The 25,232-nt window shown below is 39.0% G+C and overlaps 1 protein-coding gene across 4 annotated transcripts; it reads left to right on the top strand.

The window, feature by feature from the left end:
• Nucleotides 1–1,712: 1,712 nt before the first annotated feature.
• On the top strand, nucleotides 1,713–23,954 carry MRPL39 (mitochondrial ribosomal protein L39). 4 transcript variants are annotated; one of them, XM_036851280.1, is made up of 10 exons: nucleotides 1,713–1,880; nucleotides 2,681–2,887; nucleotides 4,681–4,820; nucleotides 7,209–7,308; nucleotides 8,363–8,430; nucleotides 12,203–12,315; nucleotides 14,842–14,907; nucleotides 16,147–16,300; nucleotides 20,879–20,938; nucleotides 23,847–23,954. In XM_036851280.1, the coding sequence occupies exons 1-10, from the start codon at nucleotides 1,817–1,819 to the stop codon at nucleotides 23,856–23,858; spliced, it is 984 nt and encodes a 327-aa protein (XP_036707175.1). In that variant the 5' UTR covers nucleotides 1,713–1,816; the 3' UTR covers nucleotides 23,859–23,954. The 4 variants fall into 4 exon arrangements, with proteins under 4 accessions (XP_036707175.1, XP_036707176.1, XP_036707178.1 ...); XM_036851281.1 differs by having other exon boundaries at nucleotides 20,879–20,940; nucleotides 23,851–23,954; XM_036851283.1 differs by lacking the exon at nucleotides 16,147–16,300 and having other exon boundaries at nucleotides 1,774–1,880.
• Nucleotides 23,955–25,232: the final 1,278 nt, after the last annotated feature.

Here is a 25,232-nt window from a genome sequence, read left to right as displayed (position 1 = left end):
AGTTAATTTCTGTGATACTTGTGACTTCCAATCACTGCTTCCTGTGCAATGCATGATTAAACTTGCTTAAATTTATGTTCTGAGGCTTTGTTTAAGTATCTCTCTAAAATGTTCTGAAGGCAACTACATGAGGTTAAATGGGGACAGACTCGAAAAGGCTAGCGAAACAAAGATCACCAAGGGATCAAATTTAAGGAGGAAGCAAAAAATACACATTTTTTGCTGATACATACACATCACACATATATATTGATGTATGCATATTTCGTGTTTTGAAATAGTATCTTAATTGAGAGGTGGTCCGGTAAAACGCAGACTGGGTTTAAATCCAAGTCCGGACACTTACTTACATTCCTCATTTAAAAAGTGAAGATAATTATACTTTCCCTGTGCAGTTGTTGCGAATGTACAATTTTGGCCAAGGTGACAGATCTAACAAGCACAGAGTCTTCTTTTTTTCTTGCAGTTTTATAAATAATGTACAACTCTGTTTAAGGTGTACAGCATAATGATTTGACATATGTATATATTGCAAAATGATCACCACAATAAGCTTAGTTAACTTCCATCACCTCATAAAGTTACGAAAACAAAATACTTTTTCCTCGTGATGAGAACTTTTAGAATTTCCGCTTTTAGCAACTTTCTGATACACCGTATAGCATTGTTGATTATAGTCATCATGTTGTACGTTACATCCCCAGTACTTATCTTATAACTAGGTTTGTGCCTTATGACCACCGTCCCCCAATTTCCTGGCAAGAGGGAGTCTTAACGGTGCCCATCTGTTCCTTAGCCAGTATCGCCACCTGGCGATGGTGTGTTTCAATTGCAAGTCAAGGAGCAGAGTGGGGAAAGGCCTTGGGCTGAATTTGTCAATTTACACGATTTAAATAAAGCTATAGCAGTAAACAACTTTGAATAAGAGCATTTCCATACTAAACCTCTGGGACGCTTACTTCAGTAGCAGCAACATCCTAGTCGGACAAAGGAATCAGACACTGCGCTGAATGCAAAGGCATTCAGTCGTTCAACAAATATACATTGAGCGCCTACTGTGTGCCACGCTGCGTTCTGGGCGCTTGGGATCCATCAGTGAACAAGAGACAAAAATTCCACCCTTTAACATGGGATCCTTTTAACGTGCTCTCTAGATAGTATATAAATTAATCTAGATAATTGTAAAACGCTCTACGGATTACAAAGTTCCCTCCAACGTCAACAGGACACGTTTTGAGGTCCATATTACTACGGCTAAATAAATGGAGAAGCCGGGCGCAGACCCACTCCAGCTACCCTAAGAACTCACCCTTGCAAAACCGAGAGTTAAGCCAAGAGCTTGAAGTTGCCATCGACGTGGCCGGCTGGGCTGACCACGAAAGTAAGAGTAAACAGACGTCATCTTTTCTCAGTTTTTCTCCCCAGAAACATACTTTGAGAGAAACAAGGGTTTCGCCCAGCAGGCGGGGATCGAACCTGCGGAGGGCGGAGGGTGACGGCGCGTGTCGGGCTCTGCGGCTCCAAAGGAGACGCTTGTCCCCCCGCAGAGCCCACCGGGTGGCTGACCGGCCGCCGTGGGGCCCAGGACCTCCGGGTCATCCTCCGCGCGCCGGGAACAAGCCAGGCTCTGGACGCCAGACCTCCAGCGACTGACTCTCAGCGAGGCGCGAGCGCGCCCCCTGGTGGCAGATGCAGCCCGACAGCCTGGCCCGGAACAAAACTCTCCGGCGGAACCTGGGGTGCGCGCTCGGAGTTTCCGGGGAAGAAGACGGAGAAGGACCTGTGCGCGGCGGTTCCTAGGGCCGCGGAGGAGGCAATGTTCGTCGGAGTCTGGAGCTTGCGGCTCTGGCGGGCCGCCCCCGGCGGCGGGGCTGGCTGGAGTGAGTTTTAGCGGCCGTAGGGTCAGGGAGGGAGGCTTAGAGGATGGTGTCTGCCCAGATTGGGCCCGAGGCGGGTCCTGGGGGGGGGGGGGCCCGCGGGGTTGGGGGCCGAGGAGGGTCTTTTGAGTCCCTGCTGTGTTGGCCGCCCCCTCCCGGCCTTGGGGTACAAATCTCGGGACCCGAGAGAGACGGGGAGGGCAGGGGCGGGGCCGCGGGAGGAGCTTGGGGCGCCCCTGGGAGGGAGACCACGTTCCGGTGCAAACGTGTCCTTATTTTCCCATTGGACTCGTACATGCCTTGCCAAATCCTCTGATTTGGGGTTTGGAAAATAAGCTTAGCATTTCTCGCTCTACATATGGAGAGTTTTGGCGTGGGACCTGCAGTCTCGTGGAGCTTTCTTGTCCCCAAGACGTTTTCAAAGCGACAGTTTTGCTCACCTTTCCAATGACTGGTCTGGTTTTGACTCCACTTCCTGGTTACTTTTTGCCCCTTATTGTAAAGCACAGATTGGAATACGACCGAGGAAACTGGTGGGAAGTGGCGATCTGATGGTGAAAGAGCAAAGTTGAAGTAAAGGCGCGGATCAGGGCAGGCTGCAGTTCTTTGCCGTGGGCGTTTTAATTATTAATATTAGAAAGGGGTTTAAGTTTACTTCTGAACTCATTTTGGCGAACAGCGTTTAAAATTCCCTTGCCTCCTATTCTTTCCTTGGTGGAGGATGGTGATACGGGAGGGGAACAGGGTGGGGCAATATATTATTTTTTTGGTCAGTTTTCACATTTATTGTAACTTCTGCACAGGATTTATAGCAACATCACCTGCTTCTCAGCTGTCACCGACCGAACTGACAGAAATGCAGAATGATCTCTTTAACAAAGAGAAAAAAAGGCAGCTCTCATTAACTCCCCGAACTGAGAAGATTGAAGTTAAGCACGTTGGGAAAGCTGACCCTGGCACTGTCTTTGTCATGAATAAAAACATTTCAACTCCTTATAGTTGTGCCATGCGTAAGTAACGAATCAGGATACCCTTTTGAAGATTTTGCAAAAATCAGGAGAAGAACCGGTGCAGAGGAGACAAGATGCTGTAATTGCTCCCTGAACTTGCCGGAAGTTCTCCTTTATCTAGCATCTTCCTGCGTGTTCACTGCGGGCTTAGCAGTTGAGGGTACTGTGGGTCTTGAAAGGTTGGTGCTGTAACGCATAGGTCGTCCTGGGACTTGCTGGAATCTGGCTGAGTTTAGAGGGCTGTCATTGTTTCCTGCAGGAGGCAGACCTGAAAGCATTGCTACTAGTGTGCTTGCCCCTTTTAGACACACTGTGGTGTAATGGCAGCAGTTACCATGTGAGTCCCATTAAAGGATTTTGGGGTGGAGGGACTGCGCTGGCCTCAGATGATGAGCTTTTTTTGGCCTTCTTTTCCTTTCCTGCTCTTTATAGCCTAACTTAAGTCTTTTATCCGCTCACCACTTGCCTCTGTGTGTGTTGTGTCTTTGTTTACATTTACATGTACATGTAGTAAATGTGTGAGTGCATGGGGTGAATGTGATTGGGGTTAAAAATGTTTGTTGTGTTCATATCTTAAGGGAGAAAACAAGGCCCTGTGTGTGATTTGGTGTGGAAATGAAGGGAACAAGGCCTCTATGTTATTTTCGATCAAAATGCTTTTGTGGTAGCTTTGATAGAACTGGTAACGTTTAAATTCCGAAAGAACAAAAAGTAGATACGTACACCTACATGCTTGCTCATATATGACTGGCTGCATTGTTCAGATTTTTGGAAAACTCAGTAATGATTCCATTTAAGTAATTAACTTTAGTTAAAAGCTTAAGCTGACCTGCCGAGTGTGCACTCTCAATCTTCCTTTACTTTGGCACTTGAATTAGTACTTATAATTGCTTACTTGTTTGGCAAGCATTTATTGAACCTCTGCTGTAGGATAGGCATTAGGAATACAGAGGAGGCTAAGACACAGCTCAGGCCCTTAAGGAGTTTTACACGCATCACATGTAGAGATGAAGCCTCTGAACCACTCTTAGCATGACCGCTGCCCTCAGACTTGCTTGTCACTCATACCGTCAATCATTCAATAAATTTTATTGAGTACCTAGTGTATTTCAGGCCTGATGCTAGTCTCTAGATATACTGGCGAGTGAGCAAAAATAGGCATGATCCCCGCCTTATGGAACTTATTTAGTCCTGTGGTTTGACCACTTCTGTGAATAGCTGGCTACTCAAAAAACATCTAATCAGGGTTGGAGTTGCATTCTGGAGTCATATAACAGACCAGAGCTGATTGGTTTATGTGTGAATTCATACTGATAATTATTGAATAAAAATTGGTAACTATGGTATTTAACTTGAAGAGTCCATGTTAGGGAAGTAGAGATGGTTTGGGAGCAAGACCCCAAACCCATCTAGAACAGACTTACTGGGATGTATATTTATATATTTTCCCTTCTAAATTGTGTGTGCATCTAGCCAAATATATCCACGATGCTGCTCTCTGAATATTTAAGTGTAGCTCTTGGAAAACTATTTTATTACTTAATAATTGACAGATTAATTTCAAGTTAGACTTAATGATTTTTGTTTGGGTAATTTCATTAATAATTAGCAATACATTGGATGTGTTGGGAATTATTTTTTTATTGGCTATAAATCTTTCTTTTCTCCCCAAAAAAGACAGCTTGCAGAATCTTGCCTTTCTGTTGTTTTATTTCTTAATGTAGTGCTTAAACATGTACTTTTTCACTTGGGTTTTTGTTAGAGTTAGATCTTCAATCTGTTTTATTTCCTAGATTTAAGTGAGTGGTACTGCAGGAAGTCCATTCTGGCTCTTGTGGACGGACAGCCTTGGGACATGTATAAGCCTTTGACCAAGTCATGTGAAATTAAATTTCTTACTTTCAAAGATGATGATCCAGGAGAAGTCAATAAGGTATTTCTGCCTCTATGTTCTTTTGTACCCCTCCCCTCAGTTTTTTTCTAGTCTTTTTTTTAATTAAAATCTGTTTCCTGTGGAGTTTGAAATGTACAGATCTGGCCAAGGTCAAATGTTGTACTGTACTAGATAATTGGGGTTTTACTTGGTAGATTAGGCATGTTCATAGTTCAAAACTCCTCAGTGGCATTAATGTCTCTGTATTTTGGTTTGAGAAAATTAAATGACATTCATATCTTTGTTCAGCTTACTTTTATTAATCACCCTGTATATTGCAGTAATTTCATTCTTGTCTTTCACCATCTTTTCTGGATTATTTCAATAACTTTTTAACTCTCCCCCCCGCCCCCCCCCGCCCTTTTTTAATCTGAAAGTCTTCCTTAATAGTCCTGCAAGAGTTTTATTAAATGATGTGACTAAGGATGATGTCACTTATCCCTAAAGAACTTGCCTACCTGATAACCGTTCATACAACTTTCCCAGTTCTGCGTGGACACTTTTCTCACCCCTGCCTGCCTTTTGAGCTTCACCTCCACTGCATCTTTCCACTTCCTCTTTGCTCCAGCCACACTGGAGGACTTGGTCACTAATGGTTTCTGTTGTGTTATCCTCCTTGCTTTTGTTGATGCTCTTTGAGTATTTTCTTTCCTTCCTATTAAAATCCTGTTTATCTATTATAGTTCAATTAAAATGCCGTATGCTCTGTGGTACCTTCTCAGTTTCTTCTTGTCAGAATGAATCCCTCTTTTCTTCTGGGCCTCACAACACTTGGCTAGTGTCTCTAGATACAGTAGTTTGATTTTCCCTTGTAATACGAACTGTTGAATGTACTGGATTCTTGGCTCTGTGAAGACAGGGATCATGTCCCTTATTAGATCTTGTCCTTGACTTACATACAGTAGGTATTTAATAAATATTTGTTGAAATGAGATACTTAAGGAAATGGTAGACATGATAATAATAGTAGCTAACATTGAACATTTATTGTATGTCAGGTACTGTTTTAGTGATTCACAGGTACTGACTCATTTAATCCTCATTAAAAAAAATCCCATAAAAGGTGCTATTATCTCCTTTTTACAGATAAATAAACTGAGGCAAAGAGAGGTGTAGTAGCCTGACTAAGGTTACCAGTTTGCTAAGTGGCTGAGCCTGGACTTGAACCTAGGCATTGACCCTGGAGTTCACCAGACATTAAAAACAATCAAGTCAGATAGATGAAGAAGTGCATTTTGCTACTGGCCTTCAAGGCCTGGGTTTGCATTTATTTTTAGTGTATTTGTGTGGTTGTGTAGAACACATTCTGGAGCAGTCTCTGCCATGTGCAACCAAATGAGCCCACTCTTGTTGTCCTCAGATACGGAGAAGAGCTTAGGAAAGTCAAGTGCCTAGTTATAGCAGTGCCAGTACAGAGCTGAAGATGGTGTAGGACTTATGTTTGTCTTTATGACTCTGGGAAGGTCATTGCATGGATACCCATATTGGGCATGTCCATGGATCAAAATGCTAGTGAGACGAAAGCCCAGTTAATAGTGAGGTTGCTTTGTTATAAATATGAATAACCTAAGTGATACGTGATGTTAGGTATAGGATAGGAGTCATAAATAATTCTTTTTTTAAAAACAATTTATTATTTAATTTTTATTTATTTTTGGCTGCATCGGGCGTTTGTTGCCGTGTGCGGGCTTTCTCTAGCTGCAGCAAGCGGGGGCTACTCTTCGTTGCGGTGCGCGGGCTTCTCATTGCGGTGGCTTCTCTTGTTGCGGAGCACGGGCTCTAGGCGCGCGGGCTTCAGTAGTTGTGGCACGCGGGCTCAGTAGTTGTGGCTCGCGGGCTCCAGAGGGTAGGCTCAGTAGTTGTGGCGCACGGGCTTAGTTGCTTCGTGGCATGTGGGATCTTCCTGGACCAGGGCTTGAACCCATGTCCCCTGCATTGGCAGAGGGATTCTTAACCACTGTGCCACCAGGGAAGCCCATAAATAATTCTTAAAAGTTGGGTTAACCCTCCATGTTTATGTACATTATAAACAGGTACATATTAATATATTTATTTTACTTTAGCACAAGTTTGTTAACAAGTTAACTTTATCCTGGGTTAAAAATAAAATTACTACCGATGGTAAAACTGTTTATTGGTTGATAAACATTATAGTGTCTGATATCTTACACAAACATTGCTAACCACATGAAGTTGGTGCTTCATTCTTTTGTGGGTTTTGCTTGGTGGTGGTAATGTCATGGTCTGATGGTAACCATTGCTAAATGCAGAGGATGGACAGATATTTGAGAAATGGTTCCTAAGTCAAAAGTTAACCTAAATTTTAATATTAAAGAAATGTTAGTAAATCTTATGTTTATTATGTTTGTGTGTATTTTATTTTTCTAGGCTTATTGGCGTTCTTGTGCCATGATGATGGGCTGTGTGATAGAGAGGGCATTCAAAGATGAATATGTGGTCAGTTTGGTCAGAGCTCCAGAAGTTCCAGGTGATGTGCACATATAAATAAATAAATAAACATATATATATATGTGTGTGTATATATCTATATATAGACACACACACACGCTTTCTGTAATCTTTGAATATTTTGGTACCTATTTTTGATGTTGTATAGAGTTCACTTCTAATTTAGTCTAATATAAATTACCATCATACATACATTCCATTTATTATGGGTAACAAAATCCATCCTATTACTGTCATATATACCTTCTATTTATAATGGTAAAAAAATCCATTTTATTTAATTATTGGCAGTCAATTATTAACATAATAGGATTAGAGGAGAATGTTTCTTTTGAATGTGAATTTCATGTAATTATATTGTGTCAGTATTTATTTCTTACCATTTTAAGTACTTATTTCCAAACAGAAGGTGAGGAGGAGGAGATATGAGTATAAATAGACTTCTGTAGAAAACTGTGTTTAGGTGGTACCATTTCACCAGAAATGACCCTGACACTGGAGAGGAATACCATTTTGGGGAGGTGGAAGAGTTCACATTCTTTGTAATTTTCCTAAAACTAGGATTTTGCAACAGTATATGTAGTAGGATCACAATTGTATTTTTTTAAAAAAGGTGGAAGTTTATATACCAAAAAATATTTGATTTGGCAATAAGAGATTCTAAGCAAAACAAAACAACAAAAAATGAAATTTAGAAGATATTAAAAAAATTAAACATTTCATGTCCATTTAGTTATTCATCTACTTATTAAATATCTTACTCTTTGGGAATTTTTATATCTAGTAACTAATATTTGAGCTCTCTATGGTGGTACTGTTCCTGAAGAAAATGTGAATGGTTAAAAAATACTGGTGATGTTGGGTTAACAAAAAGGTGAGTTAGTTTTATGGTGGGGGGAAAGTTGGTACAGCTCTGACAAGCAGCTGGAATAATGGTGACAATTTTATAATTTGTAGTGTTGGGAGAGATTTTTGACCCTTCATTTTATGGTCTAAATATTCATTTGTTGCAAATTAGTAACTTTCTACCCTAACAGATTTGACTTTGCTTTTTATTTTGGTTGGATTTACAGTAATCACTGGAGCCTTCTGCTATGATGTAGTTTTGGATAAGAGACTTGATGAGTGGATGCCAACAAAAGTAAGTCTACTCTTTGGAGTATTAATTTTAGAGTCTGTGCCTTTCTTTGTTGGAACGATTCTTGTGTTAGTATTGTTGAATGGTACTGCACGTTGAGGATATTTAAAAGAATCAGTCAATCTTTATTGTTGCTTTTTAGTGTATTTAAGACAGATGTATATGGTTGAGGGTATTCACAACAGCGAGGTACCCAGAATAAAATATAGAAGCTTAACTATCTTGGTTGATGTGGGGGTGAGAGGCCTGGAGCCTTACCTCCTTGGATCTTTAGAGCACAATTTGAAAACCACTGCCCTAAGCCATTTTAAGCCTATTGCATCCTGAGATCTTCCTATCAACAAGGGTTACATTGAGAGTTGGGGAGGGGTGAATTAAAATATCAGGCTTTGACAGAGGTAACCCAGATAGCCGCAAACTAACTAGCAGCAAACTAGCCTCTTCGGGAATGGTCCGCCGTCCTAAGGACGGTGCTCCTTGTTGGTCTGGGACTGGGTAGCAGCAGGAGCCTGGCTAACAGAGTGAATCTAGATCAGGTGCTGTGCAGGTAGAGGATGCTGACGGCTTTCAAAAGTCAAGCCTAGAGGCGTAGTTACGATTGGGGAGAACAGACAAATGCCTAATTCTTAATGAAGCAAAACTGTATGTCCTACAGATTGGAAGGCTGGAGATCAGAAGAGGGGAGGCAGTGTAGCATACCATTTTATCAATTCCACTATGTACATTTTTTTCACATTTTAATATCTCTGAAAACAAATGTGTCTTTTGTTTGTTTCTATAACTTTTTTTAATTAAACTTTTTTTTAGTTGAAGAAAATTATAGATACACATGGAGTTGTAAGGAATAATACATAGAGATTCCATGTTCCTTTTACTCAGTTTCCCCAATGGTATTATCTTGCGAAACCATAGTACCATATCACAACCAGGATATTGACACTGATACAGCCAAGAACGTTTCTTTTTTTTTTAAAAATTTATTTATTATTTATTTATTATTTATTTATGGCTGTGTTGGGTCTTCGTTTCTGTGCGAGGGCTTTCTCTAGTTGTGGCAAGTGGGGCCACTCTTCATCGCGGTGCGCGGGCCTCTCACTGTCGCGGCCTCTCCCGTTGCGGAGCACAGGCTCCAAACGCGCAGGCTCAGTAGTTGTGGCTCACAAGCCTCGTTGCTCCGTGGCATGTGGGATCTTCCCAGACCAGGGCTCGAACCCATGTCCCCTGCATTGGCAGGCAGATTCTCAACCACTGCGCCACCAGGGAAGCCTGCCAAGAACATTTCTATCACTGCCAAAATTACCCACATTTCTCTTTAGTCTCCATCCCCCCCCATCCTTAAACTGTGGCAACCACTAGTCTGTTCTCTATTTGTATAGTTTTGTCATTTCAAGAATGTTATGTAAATGAAATCATTCAGTATGTAATCTTTTGGGATTGACTTTTTTCACTCAGTGTAATTCTCTGGAGCAAATGTGACTTACAGTAGATAGCATCTTATGATTATAACTGGTAATGTTTTTTCTTAGTGGTGCATCTTGGATTTAGTGAAATATTGTAGTTTCTAAAAGCAAAAATTTTGGAGTCAGCCAGCAAATGCATGGAAAGATTCTCAACATCACCAGTCATTAGAGAAATGCAAATCGAAACCACAATGAGGTATCACCTCCCACCAGTCAGAATGGCCATCATCAAAAAATCTATAAACAATAAATGCTGGAGAGGGTGCAGAGAAAAGGGAACCCTCCTGCACTGTTGGTGGGAATGTAAATTGATACAGCCACTATGGAGAACAGTATGGAGGTTCCTTAAAAAACTAAAAATAGAACCACCATATGACCCAGCAATCCCACTACTGGGCATATACCCTGAGAAAACCATAATTCAAAAAGACACATGTACCACAATGTTCATTGGAGCACTATTTACAATAGCCAGGACATGGAAGCAACCTAAATGTCCATCAACAGATGAATGGATAAAGAAGATGTGGCACTTATAGACAATGGAATATTACTCATCCATAAAAAGGAGCGAAATTGAGTTATTTGTAGTGAGGTGGATGGACCTGGAATCTGTCATACAGAGTGAAGTAAGTCAGAAAGAGAAAAACAAATACCGTATGCTAATGCATATATATGGAATTTTAAAAAGCCGTACTGATGAACCTAGTGGCAGGGCAGGAATAAAGACGCAGACCTGGAGAACAGACTTGAGGGCACGGGGGGTTGGGGGTGGAGAGGGGAAGCTGGAACGAAGTGAGAGAGTAGCATTGACGTATATATACTACCAAATGTAAACTAGATAGCTAGTGGGAAGCAGCAGCATAGCCCAGGGAGATCAGCTCGGTGCTTTGTGATGACCTAGAGGGGTGGGATAGGGAGGGTGGGAGGGAGGCTCAAGAGGGAGGGGATATGGGGATATATGTATACATATAGCTGATTCACTTTGTTGTACAGCAGAAACTAACCCAACATTGTAAAGCATTTATACTCCAATAAAGATGTGGGGGAAAAAAAAAAAGGAAATCCAAATGACACCTGAAAAAAAAAATTTTGGAGTCAGGGAAGATCCAGGTTTAAATGCTGGCTTTGACAGTTATTTATTGTGTAATCCTGCCATTACTGCTTAATACCGAGAGAGAGAGGAGGGAAACAGGAAGGAAAAAAGAGAGAAAGGGAGAGAGGGAAGAGAGGTATTGGGAGAGATGGGGGGGGTGAGGGGAGAGTTTGGAATGGTTTCTTCATGATCTGTGGACTCGTGGCAATATAATTTTTTTTTTCAAGTCTGTCAAGATTCTTACTTTATTGGGGGAGTTAAGTAAAAACTAAGGAGATGAAAATTTAAGTCTCATTATGTATGAAACTTGCTGCCTCCTTTTCCTTTTTTTAAAGATAAAACTTTAAAAAAGAAATGTACTAGTTAATTGCAGGCACCATGGGGTTTAGAAAGTGGGGGAAAGTTACAGTCAAGTAACAGCTATATTAAACCATGAATGTGCATTGGTTATACAGAAAATTATCCATTTAAGAATGGAGAAGAGTCATTTCATTTAAAAGAGTCTATTAGGAAGTTTATGGAAAGAATTTTATTACAAAAATTATTTGCATAATAGTGCTTGATCTTTTCTGTATTAGTTATGATTTATAGTGTGAAAACTCAACTATAGTTTTTATTAAAAATCTCATAAACATTGTTAATGTGTGTTATTAATCATTTTAATTGTGTAAAATTGACATTTTCATTAAACAGAAATTTCTAATATTGGATTTATGCTATATTTTGGACATGGCCAATGATGACATAACATTTCCTAGTGAAAGTTTCTGAGTCACATAAATAATAATTTTTTCCTCATGCATTTATTTTAAAAGCTTAGTTTTACTCATAGTGTAAACAAATTTTTGTATCTTACCATTTACTTATTAGTATTTCTACTTGTTGCACCATCATTTTAATAAACATTTATAGGGCTGTATAATTTGAATGAAATGTTTATTAAAATTTCTTTGTAGGATTATCCATAATAATTATTTCTAACACAGGCAGCTATTTAATTACAAGTTTTATAATTTATAGAATTGGGAGAAATTGCTAATTGTACATTTTATGGTTCCAGTATTTAATTGTTGCAAATTAATGCTTTCTTTCCTAGCAAATTTGCTTTTTGCTTTTTGTTGTAGTTGGACTTATAATATTAAGCATACAGTTTTATCTGCCTTATAGGGAAATGTTTTTAAGTAAATTGTTACAAAAGGTTAATACTTTCATTTTTAAGGAGAACCTATGTTCCTTCACAAAAGATGCTCGTGCTTTAATTTATAAAGATCTTCCATTTGAAACTCTGGAAGTTGAAGCAAAAGTGGCGTTAGAAATATTTCAACACAATAAGTAAGTGTTGGCTTCCTTTTAAACAAAATTAAACCTCCCAAAGTTGTATGTAATGAAGAAAATTCAGCTCTTAATAACTTTCATATTTGATGTATTTATGTAGCACACTTTTTACTTTTTAGCTCTGGGATCTCTTTTCTGCACCAGCCTATTTGCTTTTGTTCATCTCATTATTTCACTGAGAAGAAGTGCCCCTGCCACACCTTTGATAATTTTCTTACTTTGTCTTACTTCTCTTTTTCTTTGGCTAGTCCTTTTCTTTATATCACCATAGCAATATGTTTCCCTTTTTTCCTTCCATTGTGAAGTGGTGGCCTACGTTAAGAAACTGCATTATTTTGAATTTAAACTTAAATTTATTTAAACTGTTGCATTTGGCAACCTTTCCTTCCCATCTTTCCACTCTTCAGATGAAAAGGGTAAGACAGAAAATACCAGCTGTTCGGAGGCAGCTAACAGCTGAAGTAAAACATTCACACAGATCTTAGTCTTCTGTAGGGGAATTAACCATTTGATAGATTTTCTTCGCCAACATGTTAAATCCTGCCTGCCTTCTCAATTCCCTTTTTCACTCAGAAAACTTCCAATTTATCTTCTACTAATTGTGAGAACATAAACTAAATTTTAATGTTAAACTAATTAAAATCAGAATTAATTAGAATGGAATATCTGCATTGCAAAAAATCATATAGATACTAGATTCTAAAGCCAAAATGTGCACCTGCAAATTGTTAAAGATAATGGTTTGGAATTTCTTTAGCTATTTATAAAATGAGGCACAGATTCTCATGGGGCTAATTTATAATATTTAGCATATTTTGGAACCAGTGTACTTAGAAAGCAGTAGGAATATACTGAACTGGAGTACAAATAATTCTTTACAACTAAATTACCATTAATTCTATAAGAAAATTCCTTAAATTATCAGAATTTATCAAGTCACCTCCCCCACCACAATTCTAGGGCTGTGTGGTCCAATAGAAAAATAACGTGAGTCATCTATATAACTAAATTTCCTAGTTAGCTACATTAAAAAAAAATTCAAAATAAAGGTGAAGTTAATTTTAATAAAACAGTTTTATTTAAACAGTATATCTGAAACATTTCAACATGTGATTGATATTAAAAACTTAATATTTTATAATTCTCTTTTTCATACTAAGTCTTCAGAATCTGGTGTGTGTTTTACACTTAAGGCACATTTCAATTAGGACTAATTACATTGAAGTGCTCCATAGCTACCATATTGGGCAGCGTACTCTAGACTTTCATTTCATGTTACACTGAGATTTCCCTTTCCTCCCACTCAACTGTCAAAGTCTAGGAGAGGCTTGTAGGACTTTGGTAACTTTAGGTGAATGTGTAAAGGGAGGTGGGAGATCATTTAGGGGCAAGTTTGAGGAGACAGAGAGTTTTGGAGGTTGAAGGTGGATCAGTGATGGGGCCTTTCTCCTATAGGGGGAACTTTCAGTGGCTTTGGCTCCCAGGGGACAGGAGTTTCTCTTAGAGGTGGGTCAAGGGGAACAAGTATTCAAGGGAATTGGCTCCCTCAGTAATCATCAGGGCTGTGGAAGAAGGAGTGTGGCAGTAAGTGGATGTTTTTGCACAAACTGATGCTTCCCAACCTTGCCACACATGTGTAATGTTTGTTTAGCATTCTGGGGTAAATAGGCAAGGCTCTTAATAGTAAGTGGTAAGGTCATGATTTGAACCTGGGCTGTGCGGTTCCATCTGTACTATTCATTATACTGACAGACCCTAGTGGATTTGAGAGACATTTAGGCAGTAGAATTGATGTGACTAGGTAATGAATTGGACAGAGGGAATGTGGTGGGAGAAACAGGAATCAAGGAAATCTCTGAAGTTTTTCACTTGGAGATGTGGGTGGTTGGTGGTGTCATTTACTAAACTAGGGAATTCAGGAATAAGAATAAGTTTGGTGAGAAAAGAGAGGGTAAGTTTTTGTTCGGTTTGAGAACTTGGGAGTGTAAGATGCTTGTAGACACCCTGGTTGATGTCTGGAGTGTTTTGGATATACAGTTTGGGGCTCAGAAGAGATGTGGATTAGAAGCAGAGGTGTAGAAGATATAAACACGTAAGTGGTAATTAAAACTGTGCAAATCAAGGAGCTAGCCCAGAGAGGATGCTTAGAGTGAAAAAAGTTTATGGGCAGAACCCTTGAAGGGCAGGGAAAGAGAAGGGTGACCAGAGAGTTAAAATAACAAGCAGTAGGGAATGCCACAGAAGCCGGTGGAAAAGAACACTTTGAGGAGTGGAGGTGAGCAGTGGAAATAAGGACTAAAGAGTGTCCATTAGGTTGGCACCAAGGAGAACAGTTTGGTGGAGTTGTGAAGCTCTGGCCAGATTGAAGGAGGTGAGGTGTGAATGGGAGGTGAGGAAGGGGAGGTTCCAAGTGTAAACCCCTCTTGCAAAAATTATGGCTGAAGAGGAAGAGAAAGGGAAGTGGCTTTAAACACCTTTTTGTACATTTAGAATTAAAACATTTGTTTCTTTGCTGCTTTTTAGGTACAAATTAGATTTCATAGAAGAGAAGGCATCTCAGAACCCCGAGAGAATAGTCAAGCTACACAGGTAAGTAAAAATATAAAAATTGACTGCTATGCTAATTTATGGGAAGGTTTAGTTTTATTGTTACCTGACTGGTGTATGACTGGAAAAGATTTGTACCTTAATTTGTTGTTCTTATTACCTTACTTTTTACTGCTTTGTTCAATTTTTTGCTATGGTGGTAATTGGAAGCTTTAAGTCATCTTTGGGAACAGTTGTGGTTTCTGTTCCTCATTTTATTGTTTGTTATTTTTATTTCTGAAAGAGTTGGAAACCATTGTAAGAAAATGTAATGTTTAGAGTTAATTTTGAAATTGGGCAAAATACTCATTGTTATGAATTGAACATGATTCATATGTATGTAAAAACATGAATACTGACTAATTAGTTACTACTTATGTTACATATAAGGAAGTTATATCACAATGTGCTTTCTGATGCAAGGATGAGAGAAGTAAGACAATGCATTATGCAAAAATGGCTTCACGCCCTGTATCTGTTTTCTCAGCTTCATGTTTTCTTGACTCAGATTTGACTTTTTTCCTCTAGGAAGCTGTCTTACATGCTAAATTCTAAACTCTGTTGCAGTTAGTTGTTATAAGGTGATAGGATATCAGTTTTAGACATTGGATCCACTTGATAGCATGATGTGTTTAGTGATCTTAAAAATCTTTAAGGGGCTTCCCTCGTGGTGCAGTGGTTAAGAATCCTCCTGCCAATGCAGGGGACACAGGTTCCAGCCCTGGTCCGGGAAGATCCCACATGCTGTGGAGCAACTAAGCCCATGTGCCACAACTACTGAGCCTGTGCTCTAGAGCCCACGAGCCACAACTACTGAAGCCTGTGCGCCTAGAGCCCGTGCTCTGCAACAAGAGAAGCCACCGCAGTGAGAAGACCGCTCACTGCAACGAAGAGAGTAGCCCCTGCTTGCCGCAACTAGAGAAAGCCCGCGCGCAGCAACAAAGACCCAGAGCAGCCAAATAATTAATTAATTAATTAATTAATTAATTTTAAAAATTATTTTAAAAATCTTTAAAATTATATCAATTGCTAAGTAAGAAAAAGATTCATTGGTTTTAATTTCTAAAATTTTAGTCTCATCACTTGAGATTGTTGTGTCAGGGGCTATTAGAGATGGAATTGATCCACATGGATTGTTCTTGATTAGGGATGTAATGGCAAAGAGAATGAATAGATTTTTTTTAACTATTGTAAGTGATTTGATTTTGAGGTTTTATTTGTTTATTTTTTAAATCGAATCAGATTTGGTGACTTCATTGATGTGAGTGAGGGCCCTCTTATTCCAAGAACAAGTATTTGTTTCCAGTACGAAGTGTCAGCGGTTCATAATCTTCAAGCCACCCAGTCAAGTCTTGTACGAAGATTCCAGGGTCTCTCTTTACCTGTGCACTTAAGAGTAAGTAAAGCTTAAAGTTTCAGGTCATTCAGTTTGGGTGTGAGTGTGATTCTGGTCTTGATTTTATACCAATTTGAAGGACATACATTTTAATTTTCGTTAAGTTGTGTAACACTAATATTTTGTCAACTTGGGTTTATGATTAAAATAATTTTACCCAGGATATAAACAGATAATTTACAAAAGAAGTATTAGTTGAAAAAATTAAATCAAATTGAGATAGTTTTTCTTTTTTAATAAATTTATTTATTTATTTATTTTTGGCTGCATTGGGTCTTTGTTGCTGCGCATGGGCTTTCTCTAGTTGTGGCGAGCGGGGGCTACTCTTCGTTGCTGTGCGCAGGCTTCTCATTGTGGTGGCCTCTCTCGCTGTGGAGCATGGGCCCTAGGTGCATGGGCTTCAGTAGTTGTGGCACGCGGGCTCTAGAGCGCAGGCTGAGTAGCTGTAGTGCATGGGCTTAGTTGCTTCGTGACATGTGGGACCTTCCCGGTCCAGGTCTTGAACCCGTGTCCCCTGCATTGGCAGGCGGTTTCTTAACCACTGCGCCACCAGGGAAGTCCGAGATAGTATTTTTTTTTTTTTTCGAGATAGTATTTTTAATACTTCAAATTAGTATAGAGGAGGGTGCAGTGAGGAGTGGTGGAGCACATATTGATAGGACCTTCAGGAGTGCCTTTTGGCCTTACATTTGGCACGTTCTTCTCCCTAATCTATTTTGAAGATCTATTCCATATCATTTTCCGTATTACTCCCACCCCTTGCTAATCCTTTTACTTTTTTAATTAAACTTCTGATTTAGAGATAATTGTAGATTTATATGCAGTCCTAAGGAATAATACAGAGAGATCCCAAGTACCTCTACGCAGTTTTTCCAGTGGTAACATCTTGCAAAACTATTAGCACACTCTCACAGCCAGAGTATGGACATTGAAACAGTGACAATACAGAGCAATTCCTTCACGAGGATCCCTCATGTTGGCCTTTGATAGCCACAGCCACTCACACCCACTCCTGTCTGCCCCGCCTCCACCTCCTTGCTTCTGGTAACTTCTCACTTGTTCCCCATTTCTATAATTTTGTCCTTTCGAGAATGTCATGTGAATGGGATCATTCAGTATTGTGATCTTTTGGGATTGGGTGTTTTCACTCAGCATAATTCTCTGGAGATTCATCTAAATTGTTGCATGTATCAGTATATCAATAGTTTGTTCCTTTTGGGCTTCCCTGGTGGCGCAGTGGTTAAGAATCCACCTGCCAGTGCAAGGGACACGGGTTCGATCCCTGGTCCGGGAAGATCCCACATGCCGTGGAGCAACTAAGCCCCTGCGCCACAACTGCTGAGCCTGCGCTCTAGAGCCCGCGAGCCACAACTACGGAGCCTGAGTGCCACAGCTACTGAAGCCCGTGCACCTAGAGCCTGTGCTCTGCAACAAGAGAAGCCACCCAATGAGAAGCCCGTGTGCTGCAACAAAGAGTGGCCCCTGCTAACCACAACTAGAGAAAGCCCACGCGCAGCAACAAAGACCCAAGGCAGCCAAAAATAAATAAAAATAAATAAAAACAAAACAAAACAAAAAAAACAGAAAAAAAACTTGTTTGTTCCTTTTAATTGCTGAGTGGTATTCCTTGGTGTGGATATACCACAGTTTGTTTAGCCGTTCACTTGTTAAAGGATATTTGGGTTGCTTCTGGCTACTTTGAATAAAGCTATTATGAATAAAGCTGCTGTGAACATTGGTGTATAGGTTTCTGTGAATATATGTTTTCATTTCTTTGAGATAAATGCCCAGGAGTGCAATTGCTGGGTCATATGGCAGGGGCATGTTTAGTTTTTTAAGAAACTACCAAGCTACGTTCCAGTTTCTATTCCCACTAGCAGTGTGTGAATAATCAGTTTTTCTAATCCTTGCCAGCACTTGATGTTGTCAGTAATTTTTATTTTAGCTATTCTGATGGGTTTGTAGTGGTTTCTTATTTAATTTTAATTTGCTTTTCCCTACTGGCCAGTTATGTTGAACATCTTTTCATGGGCTTACTTGCCATCTGTATATCTTTTTTTGACGAAATGTCTGTTCTTCTCTTTTGCCCACATTCTAATTGGGTTGTTTGCTTTTTTACTGTTGTTTTGAGAGGTTTTTTTTTTTTTTTAATATTGTGGATGCTAGTTCTTTGCTAGATATGTAGTTTGCATATATTTTCTTTCTGTCTGTAGCTTGTCTTTTCCCTCTTAACAGGTTTTTACAGATCAGCAGTTTTTAATTTTGATGAAGTCCGTTAATCAGTTTTTCCCTTTATGGATCATGCTTTTGGTGTCAATTCTGAGAATTAAAGGCCCAGCCCTAGATCCCAAAGATTCTCCCCTATTCTTTTTCCTAAAAGTTTTATAGTTTTATATTTAAGTTTGTAGTTTATTTTGACTTAAACTTTGTATAAGGTGTGAGATTTCGGATGAGGTTCATTGTTTTCTTTTTCCCTATACTTGTCAAATTGCTCCAGTACCATTTGTTGAAAAGACTATCCTTCCTCTGTTGAGTTGCTTTTGTACTGTTGTTAAAAATCAGTGGTCGTATATGTGTGGGTCTATTTCTGGGTTCTCAATTGTGTTCCATTGATTTATGTGTCTCTCTCTCTTCCAGATATCACACAATCTTGATTACTGTAGCTTTAATAGGTCTTAAAATCAGGTAGAATAATTCCTCCCATGTTATTATGTGTTATAAAAATTGTTTTAGCTATTCTAGATCCATTGCCTTTCTATTTAACTTTAGGGTAATCTTTTTTCTATCAATAAATCTTGCTGGGATTTTCTTTTTTCTTTTGCCCTACCCAGGTACGTGGGGAGTTTCTTGCCTTTTGGGAAGTCCGAGGTCTTCTGCCAGCGTTCAGTAGGTGTTCTGTAGGAGTTGTTCCACATGTAGATGTATTTCTGATGTATTTGTGGGGAGGAAGGTGATCTCCGCGTCTTACTCTTCTGCCATCTTCAATGGTTCTCCCTTGCTGGGATTTTGATAGGAATTTTATTAAACCTGTATATCAGTTTGGGGAGAATTGATGTCTTTACTGCATTGAGCCTTCCAATCTATGAACACAATATATCTTTTCATTTATTTAAATCTTCTTTCATCCCTTTCATCAGCATTTTTTAGTTTTTAGCATACGTGTCCTTTACATGTTTTTTCCACACACCTTCCTTTCCTAGCTTTCTCCATTTCAGCAAATGATACTGTCATCTAGCCAGCTGTTTGAGGTAATTCTTGATTCTCTGTTTCCCTCATAGCCATGCCCCATCCCATCCATCAGCAAGTCCTTTCAACTCTTAACCCTAAAACATGTTCCGAATGCATCCATGGCATAGCAGCTCATCTACTACTGCTTCCCTCCTCCCTGTTGCTCTTTCTCTTCACTCCCCTTCTTTGCTTTCATTCTTGCCCCCACAGCACATTCTCTGCTGAGTAGCCAAAATGAAGCTTTTAATATATGAATCAGATCATGCAGTTCCTCTGCCCCAGACGTTCCAGTGGCTTCTCATGAACAAATGCCAACCCTTCACTCTGTCTCGCAAAGCCCTATGTTGTCTGGCTCCTGCCTTTCTCTGACTTCATCTCATACCGCTTTCTCCATCACCCATTATATTCCACTCACACCTTAAAGTCTCCCACCCGCTGCTCATTCTGCCTGAGCCAGGTATGGTTTTCCCTTTAACATACCATGCTGCTCTTCCTCCAGAAGGTTTGCATGTACATATTTAGTAATTTTACTTTTTATTACAGATTTTACCAGCTCATCCAGTTTGAAATAGTCCCTGACCCACCCATATCCCTCAGTATCACCTTCAGCTGAGTTAGTAACATTGATGTGGTCGTTTTGCACTTTGCAGTTTTCATTTATGCATTCTGACAATCCTCTGCTGCATAACATTGTTACGAATTAAGGAAATTGGTTCTATAACTTTACTGTTGTCTTCATTAGTTTTTACTTGTTCTTTAGGGTAATTTACTAAATCCTCTAGGTCTGCTCTTTCAGTGTGAGATATCACAGTTGTTTTTTTTTTTTTTTAACATCTTTATTGGAGTATAATTGCTTTACAATGTTGTGTTAGTTTCTGCTGTATAACAAAGTGAATCAGCTATACGTATACATATATCCCCATATCCCCTCCTCTTGTGTCACAGTTGGTTCTTAATGAACCTTTCCTTGTGATTGCTTGTGATTTGAAGAATGACCACTAGCATGTTGGAATTGGCTATTTAAGAAAAGAACAGGTGGAAAAGTGGGACAGATTTTTGCTTCCCATTAGAAGGAATGTGTTCTACGGTGGTAATGATTAAGAAGGACAAAGAGGAAGAATGGCATATTCAGTCCTTAAGTCTTTTTTCTTAAATGCTAAACAAAGCAGCTGTTCTGTATAGTATGTACCCTTTTTCCCTACTTGAACTCACTTTTGGAACCACTTAGCCTCATTAGTACTGCCAAACTTTTTATGTATTTGTTTTGTTTAAAACCTGTGTAAAGACTCAGCCTCTTTTATTGTAACTTTTGTGCTTTATATAATTCATAGTAAATCTTTTCTTCTCAAGGCACATTTTACGATATGGAATAAACTATTGGAAAGGTCTCGGAAAATGGTGTTTTTGACAACGTGAGTACATTTCTATGAAGAAATTTTCCTTGAAATTAAGCAACCACTTCTACCACCACAACAAAATAATAAAGAAAAAAGAAAAGAGAAAGAAAGAAAAAAGTAATTAGTTGTCTCAGTAGCTAAAGCGGTATTGTGGTTGTTGACCCTGTTAGTATTTTGGCAAGAGGAAAGTTGTTATTTGGCAATTCTTTTCGTTTTTATTTGTTAGTATCATGGGAATGATATTATAGAACTTGAAGAAAAATAAGAATATTACTGTATAGTAGTTGTAGTTCTTAATGGTTGTAATGGTGTTAATTAGGTCTTGATAATTTTTTGGTAAACTTAATGAACATTTAAAGATTTGCCAGATACGATTTAAAGCTGCCTCGACAGTTGACATATTAAATATGCAAATGTCCTGAAGAACCAAATTTGAATACTTGTGTTACTGTTGTTTATTCTGTGTCACTAGCATCTAGATTTCACAAATAGGAATGATTACATTTCTTGACCACGATTATCCCTGTTCACTCTTTCAGAGACTAAGTGTTAACTTTTTACTTACATTATCTGATAGCTATCCTGTGTAACCTGGCCTCATGAACCCTTCCTAGTTACCATAAGTTTCCACTCTAGTCAAGCTTACAAATACACATCAAACTTACTTTCTTGTTTCTTTGTTTTTTGTTTTCGTTTACCTTCTTCTGTCACTTCATTTTTTTCCAGCTTTATTGAAATACAGTTGCCATACAACATTGTGTAATTTTAAGGTATACTGTGTAATGATTCGTTATATCTGTATATTGCAAAATGATTAACACAATAAGGTTAGTTAACACATCCATTATCTCAGAGAGTTAGCTTTTTTTTATGGTGAGGATGTTTAAAATCTCCTCTCTTAGCAACTTTCAAATATGTATTGCATATTGTTAACTCAAACTTATGCTCAAGTTTGTTTCTTTATGACAGTTATGTCTAGACTCTGTTTCCCATCCTCCTCCTGTCTATTTACATCCTACTCATTCTGCAAGACCTTGTCCAAATCTTACCTTCTCCATGTAACATTCTCAGAGTAATCTCTGAACAAATATCCATCCCTGCAATTTCTGCTTGATTGTATACCTCCTCATATTGTTTTCTGATTATTTTTGCTAGTACATTTACATTGTGTTAACCCATTCAGGGTTTGTTGTATACTATGTGTAATGCCAAAGTTTGAACACAGCACTTGGCATATGGGGGATTACCCAATAAATTTTTATTGATTATTTTGCATGATGATGTGTAAACCTAGTCTTTATTAATGACTTTACAGATAGAATTCACTATTTAGGCACCTAGCTATAATGTTTTTGTGTAAAGGTGATGTAAATTTTCTTTTTCTCATGAGAAGAAAGTGTTTTTGAATAGGGAGAATAACTTTGTCTCTTTGGTTGGTCACAATGTCCATTTTAGATTAAGAAACTAGAGAAAAGAATGAGTCTATAAGAAATGTAGAAAAATAGTAGAGACAGTAACCTAGAGTATCTAGTAGAAATCAGTGATTAGCTGTTTTTGCAACATTTATTTTGGTTCAGTTTCCTTCTTCCACTGTTTGTTTGCTCTTCTAAAGGGAGTAGGTTAAACATACGGTTCATTGATTTAACTACACAGACTTATTGAATATTTGTTATGTGCTAGGTACAGTGGGTACAGTAATGAACAAAATCTTCTTGCTGTCCTCAAGGAAGTTACTTGAACAAGATAACTAGACTTACAAGCAGACAATTCAGGTGTACATGTGGGGCTCTGGCGTAAAGAAGAGAAGGACCCAAACCCAGCTGGGAGGGGTTGGTTAAGGAAGCTTCCCAGGAATTGGTGTTTCTTAAGCTGGTTTTAATGGGTGAATGAAAGTGGGCCAGGCAGATAATTTGCTTGAGGATGGGTTTATCTCAGAGGAAGCTACTCGCCTAAGAGGCGTGGAGGAATGCAGTGCATGGTGAATGTAAGATGAATCTGCATGCACAGTCACACGTAGGGTGGGTGATGAGTCCAGATCAGTTTGTTGGAAATAGAATATGAGGGGCTTGTCTTCCGTGAGGTGGGATTTGCATTCCCCTCCTGAAAGTGATTGGAGGACACTGGAGCGTTTGAATAAGGAGGTGACACGTAACTGGAGAATTTGAATAAGGAAGTGACCTATTGGTAAACTATTCCTGTGTAAAAGCTCATTCTGGGGGCAGCATGGAGGATGACTGTGACTTAAGCCATAGTAGATGATGAGATCCTGAAGTTCCTTCCGGCAGGGCAGTGAAAATGGCTGTGAGAGTTACTTAGGCGGAATTAATAGGACTGTTGATTAAATATGCAGGTAAGAGAACTGTGGATTCTCTCATGCCAGGCTTGGGCACCTGGGTAGAGCCCTTCACTGAAATAGATAATGCAGGAAGTAGGGCAGGTTTTGGGGGTGATGAGGAATACAGTTTAGCTCTGTTTGCTATGTCTGACTGACATATAATAGAAATATTAACATACAGATATCTTTTTCTACTAAACCTGTATTATAGTATGTTCAAAGTAGAATTATTGATTTTTTCAACAAAATAGATTGATTTAAAATACCTTGTTGCAGCACTGCTGATATTTTTCTTATACTAAGGATTTCATTTTATAGATGAAAAATAAAATGACCATCTTGAGAAGCCTAGCTATATGCCTCAGGTTGTATTTTTAATGGAATTGTTGTACTTGGTAATTTATATTGGGAAATTGGTCATGTAAGTTTTCTTCTCTTTCTCCTTAACTTTCTATAATAATTACTATTGAAGGAGAAAGACAAAGACAGGGTCATTATAAGAGAAAGGCTGTGCAGTGATTTTAAATGGTGGGTGAAGGGTAAAACTAAAAGTGTGTATTAGAAAAGTAAAGCTATTTATGTTTTTACAGGTAACTGAAGATCAAACTCAGCCTACAGAGGAAAGTGCATCTGCCTAGTAACTTCCTCAAATTTAGATATGTATAGTAAATTAAAATAAAAGTTTTCTATGTAATGTTTGTGCGTGCTTTTTGTCTTTTTCTCCCTAAGATGTATACTGATGTTTACTTTTTCCTTTCTCTAAAGGATAACACAACTTATGTTCACAATAAAAATTTTACACAGAAACAACCCTGTCTCCTCCTCTCCCCGAATGTAACACTTCGGCATGTTTTCTCCTTTCAGTCCTTTTTTGTACATGTATAAACATATATGCACAAATACAAATGCCATCTTTTACAAACATAAATAGGACCATCCTAGTTTCCATTTTTCACTGTTGTAAACAGTGATGCAGTAAACATCATTGTGCCAAGTGGCAAGTGTTTGTGGATGGATTGACTATTTACTGAGTAACTGAGTATTTCCTATATACTGGCCATTGTGGTGAGCTTTTCACATGGAGTCTCTTATTTAATCCTCACAACAACCTGTTGAGAAGGTGTTTCCATTTTGTAAATGAGGAAACTGGGGCGCATAGAACTGGCAAGTAGCAAAGCTGGAATTTGGACCCAGGTGCTTTCACTGACGTGCTCTTATGTACCACTCTCTTGTTCATGTTTAACAGTTACAGTATGTATTTGTGAATCTTTCTGAAGATACTAATAGAGTTATAGTCATTGATTTGTTCGTTCATCTATTTCCTAGTCCCTGAATGATCTCTTTCCTCTAGAGTTGGATTTTTTGCTTATCTCAGTCTTTCATGTTTCAGGCTTTTTTTTTTTTTTTAAATCTAGCGATTGTTGGTTGTTAGTTTTAGTTGAAAATGCGGCTGTAGGGAGGTTGAGTGGTAGCTCTGTGGTATGGGTGAGGTTTGGCTTCTCTAAAGATGAGTAGGTGAAGCTGGCTGTTATGATGGGGATTTTCTAACGCTAGAATGAAGAGATTGTCAGTCTTGGTGACTGGTTTCTGTAATGACTATTCTCGTTCTCCCCAGACTGTCCTTTTATTTTATGAGATCCCTCCAGTATTTTACCTGTGGGCAAATATCTGGATTCAGGCCCTTCTGTATTTGGAGGCAGGGGGTATGGGGTAGAGATCAACTGGTTTGTATATAGACCTTTAGTTGATCCCATTCTCTTTAGCCCCTCTTCTGTCTTCTGTCTTCCACCATCTTTGAGCTTCTCCAGGCCAGCTGGGCAGGTCGGCTCTCTTCTGCTGGACTCCCGCATGTATTCTAGGCGGTGACATCCTCTGCTGTTGCATTGGTCACTTCACTGTCCATCTTTTAGCAACTGGGCGAAATTTCTTATCTGCTGCTGCTTTCCTCTCCCATCCCCTTTGTTGTTGGGTG

The sequence above is a fragment of the Balaenoptera musculus genome, chromosome 4 (genome assembly GCF_009873245.2).
Source record: "Balaenoptera musculus isolate JJ_BM4_2016_0621 chromosome 4, mBalMus1.pri.v3, whole genome shotgun sequence".
NCBI classification, from domain to species: Eukaryota; Metazoa; Chordata; class Mammalia; order Artiodactyla; family Balaenopteridae; genus Balaenoptera; species Balaenoptera musculus.
The sequence above is the reverse complement of the archived record's forward strand: the minus strand, read 5'-3'. Positions and strand labels throughout refer to the sequence as shown.

Excerpts from the sequence above, each read along its gene's own strand:
- MRPL39 (XM_036851280.1), top strand. The coding sequence starts at position 1,817 with ATGTTCGTCGGAGTCTGGAGCTTGCGGCTCTGGCGGGCCGCCCCCGGC. Across the intron at positions 7,309-8,362 it reads CAGAGCTCCAGAAGTTCCAG|TAATCACTGGAGCCTTCTGC; the intron begins GTGATGTGCACA and ends TTGGATTTACAG. Across the intron at positions 8,431-12,202 it reads ATGAGTGGATGCCAACAAAA|GAGAACCTATGTTCCTTCAC; the intron begins GTAAGTCTACTC and ends TTCATTTTTAAG.